The sequence below is a fragment of the Rosa chinensis genome, chromosome 3 (assembly GCF_002994745.2).
Source record: "Rosa chinensis cultivar Old Blush chromosome 3, RchiOBHm-V2, whole genome shotgun sequence".
Lineage (NCBI taxonomy): Eukaryota > Viridiplantae > Streptophyta > Magnoliopsida > Rosales > Rosaceae > Rosa > Rosa chinensis.
The window spans coordinates 36,208,132-36,216,572 of record NC_037090.1 but is presented as its reverse complement, the minus strand read 5'-3'; the positions used below and the strand labels follow the sequence as shown (position 1 = coordinate 36,216,572).

General features: G+C 40.8%; 2 protein-coding genes across 2 annotated transcripts; both read right to left on the bottom strand.

Moving 5' to 3' along the window:
- Nucleotides 1-1,436: 1,436 nt before the first annotated feature.
- LOC112191493 (trans-cinnamate:CoA ligase, peroxisomal) lies at nucleotides 1,437-4,431 on the bottom strand. Its single transcript, XM_024330840.2, has 2 exons — nucleotides 3,195-4,431; nucleotides 1,437-3,087 (listed from the first exon to the last, which is right to left on the bottom strand). Exons 1-2 carry the CDS (start codon nucleotides 3,402-3,404, stop codon nucleotides 1,579-1,581), a joined length of 1,719 nt encoding a protein of 572 aa, XP_024186608.1. The 5' UTR covers nucleotides 3,405-4,431; the 3' UTR covers nucleotides 1,437-1,578.
- A 907-nt stretch (nucleotides 4,432-5,338) lies between these two features.
- LOC112195288 (trans-cinnamate:CoA ligase, peroxisomal) lies at nucleotides 5,339-7,655 on the bottom strand. The gene is made up of 2 exons (XM_024335698.2): nucleotides 7,255-7,655; nucleotides 5,339-7,161 (listed from the first exon to the last, which is right to left on the bottom strand). The coding sequence occupies exons 1-2, from the start codon at nucleotides 7,462-7,464 to the stop codon at nucleotides 5,620-5,622; spliced, it is 1,752 nt and encodes a 583-aa protein (XP_024191466.1). The 5' UTR covers nucleotides 7,465-7,655; the 3' UTR covers nucleotides 5,339-5,619.
- Between the last annotated feature and the right edge of the window lie 786 nt (nucleotides 7,656-8,441).

Here is an 8,441-nt window from a genome sequence, read left to right as displayed (position 1 = left end):
GATGATGCTATCTTCGATAATTTGACTTGATTAATTTTGCAAACATCTACTACTTGGAATACCAACAATGCTCTCTATATTCTACACTAGAAGAATAACGATAATGTTGCTAGTATTTCTCAGTTTGGTTATGTAGGTTATGCAATAATTGATGCATTATTTATGACGCAAATGAGAAAAGATATAAAGCTATGACCGAGACAATACCTTTCATTCAGCCTTTTGGCTAAGATCGATCGAGTGTGCCTACCCAAATATTATTTGCAACGTGAATAAGCTATTGCAACACACATATAAGATGAAAGGAAAATGATTTGTGGCCTCAATGAGGCCTAAATTTTAGGTGTCATGTCATGTCATCTACACAAATCACATATTTGTCAAATCATGTCATGTCATTATTGAGAAAAAGACCATCTTATCCTTCAAAAATCTAATGACTCTAAATTATTTTGGCTTTCTTCTAAAAAAAAAAAAAATTTGGCTTTCTTTCATTTTTTTTTCATTACACTCATGCTTATATTTAAACTACAATTTTTTTTCTTCAATCAAGAGTAGAAAAAATTTCATGTAACTCAGTTAATAGATTTGCACGTACATTCGATTAATAGATTTGTATAACACATGTATATGAATTTAACCTTTGTTAGGTTCCTGCAAATTTTGAAAATATAAGGTGAAAAATACATATTCATATGATTGTACTTATTCTTTTGTTCATTATTTTCTCTTTATGTAGCTAGGGTTTAAACGTTCAATCTGAATTTATTATTTTTTGTTTGTATTTCCCTTATATTTAGATTGCAGATGTTAATTAATGGCTGCTAACGTGTAATTTTTTCGTACCTCTTAATTTAGACATAAGTATTTCTCAAATTCAATTAACTAATACTATATTTTTGTGGATGAAATTAATCAATATTTGGAAAGAAAAGTTAAAGTCTATTTCTTGACACATAATTCAATATATTAATGCCATTTGGGAAGAAAAATTAAAGGAAATAATTTAATTAAATGAAGAAAAATATTGATCAAAGAATCTGTAGACATATCTCTTAAATTAATATATAATTAATAGCTGATATTTTTTTTTGTCACCTAATTAAATTCATTAATGTAATTGATTCACCCCCTAATTAACATCTAAAAGGAAATGTAAAAGGGTAAAGTTGGTGTTGAAATAGTATGATGTGGCAAGATATATTATATGGAATTGAAAATAAATTTTTATTTACTTATATGGCATGACACTTAGGATTTGAGGCCACAAATCTTAGGCCTCATTGAGGCCCTATATCATTGCCCAATATGAAATGACCTCGATCGTCTTTTTTTATACAGAAGGATAGGTTTAATTTATAACAAGTCTGAGGTAGTATACAAAATTTAGTAAACGAGCATATGATGAATAAATTAAATAGCAAGAACTGAGCAAGTAGGCACAACTGCACCAGTACGTAGTTTAAAAAAAACTACTTGGTATATTAATCGGATGTAATGCTTAAGTAATTAAACTAGTAATTGAAGTTTTATTCTATAATACTTGATTGGGTGGAACAATTAAAATTAAAAAAAACTTCACAGACGAGACAAAGCAAGAATCTGCTCGTTGTAACTAGGATCAATGACTTGTTGATCCGATGATTCGACGACGTTGAATGCCTTCGCCCTAACCCTGAGCTCGAATTTTTGAATCTTCCCGGTCGAAGTCTTGGGCAGCTCAGCCATAAACTCCACCTTTTTCGGAGCCATAAAGTGCGGCAGATTCTTCCGACAGTAGGCGATGATGTCAGCTTCGGTCACGACGGTGGTGTCACTTCTGAGCGTCACAAAAGCACAGGGACTCTCACCCCAGCGAGGGTGCGGCATTGCCACCACCGCCGCCTCCAAAACGTTTGGGTGTCTGTAGAGCACGCTCTCCAATTCCACACTGCTGATGTTCTCCCCACCGGAGATAATCACGTCTTTCGATCTGTCCTTGATTTCTAGGTAACCATCGGGGTGTATAACGCCGACGTCTCCGGTCAAGAACCAGCCGTTCCGGAATGCCTTGTTGGTGGCCTCGCTGTCCTTGAAGTAGCCTTTCATAATGCTACTTCCACGCAACACAATCTCTCCCATGGTCTTGCCGTCGTGGGGAACACTCGCCATTGTATCCAGGTCCTTCACGTCCACGTCAGCCAGAGTCAGTATGCTTATCCCTTGCCTCGCTTTCAGCTTGGATTGCTCATCTTTCGGTAGCTTGTTCCACTTGGCCTGCCACTCGCAAACCAGAGCCGGTCCGGTTGCTTCGGTCAGGCCGTACGCGTGGGTGACTTTGAACCCAAGCGGCTCGATTTTCTGGAGCAGCGGAGCCGGTGGTGGTGCTCCTCCTGTGAGGATCTCAATAGGGTTTGTGATGTGGCAGCGCTCGTGGGGCTTGGCCTCGAGGAGCATGTTGAAAATGATGGGAGCGCAACACATATGGGTCACGTGGTGTCTTTTAATGTTGCGGTAGATGTCGTACGCGGTGGTGTTGCGGAGGCAGACGTTGGTCCCACCGCGTGCCGCCACGCCCCAGGTGAAGGTCCAGCCGTTGCAATGGAACATAGGGAGCGTCCATAGATAAACAGGCTCGCCCCCCATTTCCCAACCCAGAATTAGGCTCAGAGTGCTCAAGTAAGCACCTCTGTGGCTGTACACAACACCTTTTGGTTCAGAAGTTGTGCCAGAAGTGTAATTCAAGGAAATTGGGTCCCATTCGTCGGCGACGTCGATGCCGACGAACCGGGGATTGCCCTTGTGGATGAGCTGCTCGTACTCGAGTTCTCCCAACCGAACTCCGGTGGGTGAGTCGATGTCGTCGATCACGATGACCAACGGCATCATGGATGGCTGAGAGCTCATCATGAGAATCCTGAGTGCCTCACGCGCCTGAGGGACGTACTGGTAGTCGACAAAGAAGACCTTGGCGCCAGAGTGTTTCAGAATGGAGGTGATGTTTTTGGGATCAAGTCGACAGTTGATGGTGTTGAGCACCGCACCAGCCATCGGCACGGCGAAATGCATCTCATACAATGCAGGAATATTGGGAGCCAACACCGAAACCTGCAACAATTAAGCAAAACAAAAGTTAGTATCTTCATCTGTCGTCCTGACCTAATCAAAACATATTATGTCGCTAGACTGTCAATCCGTAGGTTGTTGGTTCTTACCACGTCGTGTTTGGCAATGTTAAGGGAAAGAAGGGAAGAAGCGAGACGGCAGCAACGGTCATTTGTTTGGCGCCATGTGAAGCGAGTTCCTTCGTAGATGAGGGAAGTACGGTTGGAATAAAACGCAGCAGCTCTCTTCAAGAAAGTTGTAGGGGTGAGAGCTGCGTAATTGGCATCGCATTTGGGAAGCATATCCATCGGTGCACTCATTTTAAGTAACTACTGATTACTCACTTAGGCTAGTTTATCTGTTTCTAGAGCTAGAAAGCTATGGAGGAAGCTTTAGAAAGAGAGCGAGATCGAGAGGTAGATGATTGTGGGTGGATGGTAGATGATGCTTTATATTTTTTTTTGGTTGTGAAAGATGGGACTTGAAGTGAGTGAGGAGGGGAATTTATAGGGGGAAATGTTTTGGTTATATGATAAATGGGTCCACGTTGTTTTAGTGGGTAGGGTGGAAAATGATGCTCGTAGATGCGTGAAGCTTGTGGGGGAAATAAATACGAAATTGCGACGGCATTACTTACTAACCTTTTTGTTGTTGGCTAGAGACAAGACTTGGAAATAATCTGTTGACCCGACCTTTTCTTTCTTTCTTTCTTTAAATTCCAGGTAGTGTTTACACAAAAACTAATAAGTTTTCCTAGACCAAAAAACTAATAGGTTTTCACACCAGGATGAGTGCTTGACCTGGGCATCACTGTTCTGCGGTTTCAGTGCTAGCTCGATCAGAATAACGATAATGGATGGTGATCATGATACCTTTCTTAGAAAACAATAGTCACTGTTCTCCGGCACATGCCTTGTCTTGTGCGTGGTTGATTTCCAGTCGTTGTTTAAGGACTTTATTATTTGTTGGCTGAATAAGCACTTGGAAATTGGAAAACTTTCTGGCCAGGAAATTGTGTATGAGAAAAATGGTTGTTGCACTTCGGGCCAAATGATCAAAACAATGACCAAATTTGGACTTTTTTCTTCGATAATTGTATTTTAATTCAAATAGTAAAAAATGAGAGACACCTAATCTGGAGAGATGAAACCAAAAACCCTAAGATTCAATGATGCAAGTGATAAATCAAAATAACTAGTAGAAAAATCAGAATTGAAAGTAAAAAATAATGAATAATCAAGGATTAGATGATTTATCTTTGCTCCATATGTGGGCAAACTGCAAAGTTTATGCTTCTGCCATGTTGAGTATAACTAAAGCTGAAAGAAGAGGTTCGATTATGTTTTGTTTTCCGGGCATGTGAGTTCCATCAGGGCTTATTATTTTGTTGAGAAAACTAGCTGGCTATAAATAACAATGTCTAAAAAAATTTGAATGTGGCTGACTATCTTAAGATCATATGGATCTCGATCCTCTAATAGTCCATTCTATTTATTGTTCTCCTTTACATACCTTCCATTAATTCTTCAAAACTCATTCATCCTATTTCAACGAAGTACCATGAATGAAGTTTACCGTATTTAATGAACACACCAAATAGAAGAAGTGCTAAAATAAAACTCTAAAAGCCGAAATGAAAATAGAAACTCATTCTTCTCCGTCCACGTACTGTGGCACAAGAAGATAAGAGTAAGATTGTGGTACGTGTATATTTGATTTTTCATACATAACTCGTGCAGTACTTGTGTCGAAAACATGTGCGGCTTCCTTAAAAATGAGAAAATAGAAACTGACCACAAAATGTCAGGAAGTAGGTCTAGCTGAGCACATCAAAAGTCCTTTTCTAATTAAACCACTTCCCGTTGTAAAGAAATTTTTTGGTTATGGTTAATAAATTTTTCATTAGAGTAAAATAAGTTATGGTCTAAGTAACTAAACCTTAAAAGTAGCAACCATATGCATGTCATGCATCATGTATTTTAAAAAAAAAAAATTGTATCTCCACGGCCTACAATTTCAAAACTATATATCTATCATTAATTTTAACCCTAGCTACCATAACTCAATTATTTAAAAAAAAAAACTACCCCACTTATTTGATAATGATAGTGAGATTTGAAATTTTAACTTTCACAATATCGATTATTTTAATGAATAAATCATAACTCACAGACCGCAATCGCAATATATTTAATTGCAAAATGTATTTATTTGCAAAACTGCACATGATTTGCTGTCCAGATTGTCGATTGACTTGTAGTAAATGACCCGATGTCAATATCTCTTTTTATTGACCAAAAATAAAATTTCTCTTTACATTAGATTACGAGGAATTTGCACAGTCGCATAATTTTATGCGGTTTGTTGAGACCAACCAGGGCCCATATCATTAGCTTCAGGTAGTGGTCGAATGTTATCCCAATATTGGGCTTACACGTTTGATTATGCATGTAACAGCAACAACATATTTTCTTACTAGGGGAAAACTTGGGAGCCAAGTTACCTCAATTGGATTAAGCAAAACAAAAGTAAAATTTAAAGCCGGGAGAAAGCCAGAGTCTGCTCGTTATAGCGAGAAGGGTGAGAATCCATGACGGCTTGCTGCTGATTTTCCGATACGTCGACCTGTTCAAAGGCCTTTGCCCGTTCCCTCAGCTCGAACTTGAGAATCTTCCCGGTTGAATTTTTGGGCAGTTCAGGCACAAACTCAACCCTTTTCGGAACCATAAAATGAGGCAAGTTCTTCCGACAATAACTGATGATATCAGACTTGCTTACCTTCACGTTAGAGTCGTTGTTTGACTTGTTTCTAAGGGCCACGAAAGCACAAGGAGTCTCTCCCCACCGTGGGTGAGGCATTGCCACCACCGCCGCTTCCAGAATGTTGGGGTGTCTGTAAAGCACGGTCTCCAATTCTACACTACTGATGTTCTCCCCTCCTGATATGATCACGTCTTTCGATCTGTCTTTGATTTCCAAATAACCATCTGGGTGGATAACACCGACATCGCCGGTGAAGAACCAGCCGTTCTTGAACGCTTTGTTGGTGGCCTTTGGGTCCTTGAAGTAACCCTTCATGATGCTACTCCCACGCAGCACAATCTCCCCCATGGTTTTGCCGTCGTGAGGAACACTCTCCATTGTTTCCGAGTCCTTCACGTCAACATCAGCCAGAGTCAAAATGCTTATTCCTTGCCTTGCTTTAAGATTTGATTGTTCCTCCTTGGGAAGCTTGTTCCACTTGGCCTGCCACTCGCAAACCAAAGCCGGTCCGGTTGCCTCAGTCAGGCCATATGCATGTGTCACCTTGAAACCCAACGGCTCGATTTTCTCCAGCAGCGGAGCTGGGGGTGGTGCTCCACCGGTAAGTATCTGAATAGGGGAGACGATCTCGCAGCGCTCGTGGGGTTTGGCCTCGAGGAGAATGTTGAAGATGATGGGAGCACAGCACATGTGGGTGACCTGGTGTCGTTTGATGTTGCGGTAGATATCGTACGCGGTGGTGTTTCGGAGGCAGACGTTGGTTCCTCCGCGTGCCGCCACACCCCAAGTGAAGGTCCAGCCGTTGCAGTGGAACATAGGGAGCGTCCATAGATAAACAGGCTCGCTCCCCATTTCCCAACCCAAGATTAGGCTTAAAGTGCTCAAGTAAGCACCTCTGTGGCTGTACACAACGCCTTTGGGTTCAGACGTCGTGCCAGAAGTGTAATTCAAAGCGATTGGGTCCCACTCGTCGTCAAGCTCGACGGAGGTAAACCCGGGATTGCCCTTGTGGATGAGTTGTTCATACTCCAGTTCGCCCAATCGAACACCTGTGGGTGAGTCGATATCATCAATCACGATGACCAACGGCATCATGGAGGGCTCGGAATTGTTCATAAGGATTTTGAGAGCCTCACGCGCCACCGGGACGAACTGGCAGTCCACAAAGAAGACCTTGGCGCCTGAGTGTTTGAGAATGGAAGCTATGTTCTTCGCATCAAGGCGCGTGTTGATGGTGTTGAGCACCGCACCAGCCATGGGCACTGCAAAGTGCATCTCATACATTGCCGGAACATTAGGAGCCAGAACTGATACCTACGGTGAGTCCAGCAAACGAAAACCAAATCAGTACTCTGTATATAATGTTGTCAAACCGTTAATGAACATAAAAAGAATATAGATACTTACAACATCATGCTTGACAATGTTGAGACAAACAAGAGAGGATGCGAGACGGGAGCAGCGGTCGTAGGTTTGGCGCCACTTGAAGCGAGTGCCTTCGTAGATGAGGGAGGTGCGGTTAGCATAAAACGCCGCGGCTCTCTTCAAGAAAGTCGTTGGGGTGAGAGCAGCGTAATTGGCTTCACATTTGGGAAGCATATTCATCTCCGTACCCATTGATACAATGATATATAAGGCTGGCTAAGCTATGGAGGTAATATGAGAGCGGGAGAAAGAAGAGTGAGAGCAATGGTAGAGACAAAGAGAGGCTTAGTGTGAGGACTTGATTTTTGTTTGTGTGAAAGACGTGAGACTCAAAGTGGCCATTTATAGCGTCAATGGATTGGTAATGCAATGTTATTCTAGTGGGATGAGTGGGCAATGATGCTGGGTGAAGCTTGTGTGGAAATTAATATGAAATTGCTATGATATTGCATAGGGATTGGAGGGGGACATAACACCTTTTTTATTGGTATTTTGATCACAGAAATGAATTACTAGTTTGAAGTTTGAACAAGAATGAATCAAGTCAGTTTGACCTGACCTTTCTTTAAATTTCAGGGACATTTCAGGGACAGTAATCTAATTAATTGATGGATTTTCACAACAACTATGGGCTGCTTGACTTCTCCACTTTGACTGTTTAAATGGTCATTCTTAATTAATCTATTGATTGTTTGTTGAAGAAGGCAATTGGATTTTTTAAATACGGGAGGTCATATAGTAAAGTACCACTGGTTGATGTTTTAATAACCCAATAATATTAACTACCCAGTATTAGATTTTGATAGATTCGACGAGAAGGGAAGAGAAGAGAAGATCCTAGCTAGGGTTTAGGGTATCTTATCATAAATTCAGATACTTTTAATATTTGAAATGAAATATCTAATTTTTTTGACCCAATAAATGATTTAATTACGAAGAATATGTACACATAAATAAGTGGGCGCAATACCAAAACCTGTATCCCTAAAAAAGCAGCACTTACATTCCTCATCTGGTTACTCAATCTTATCTCTAGAAAAACCCTCTAAGATGAACAATTCTCTAACATTCCATCGAGTAGGAGGAGGAGTGTGGATAGGTAACTGATTCTTACTTAATCATTTAATTTCATGTGAAAATTCGGTTTTCTTTGGCGAGTAATGTGAAAA

What these genes read in the sequence shown, in the direction of transcription:
- LOC112191493 (XM_024330840.2), bottom strand. Translation starts at nt 3,404, where the DNA reads ATGAGTGCACCGATGGATATGCTTCCCAAATGCGATGCCAATTACGCA. An exon ending in ACATTGCCAAACACGACGTG is followed by an intron (nt 3,088 to 3,194) that starts GTAAGAACCAAC and finishes TAATTGTTGCAG; the next exon opens with GTTTCGGTGTTGGCTCCCAA.
- LOC112195288 (XM_024335698.2), bottom strand. Translation starts at nt 7,464, where the DNA reads ATGGGTACGGAGATGAATATGCTTCCCAAATGTGAAGCCAATTACGCT. An exon ending in ACATTGTCAAGCATGATGTT is followed by an intron (nt 7,162 to 7,254) that starts GTAAGTATCTAT and finishes GACTCACCGTAG; the next exon opens with GTATCAGTTCTGGCTCCTAA.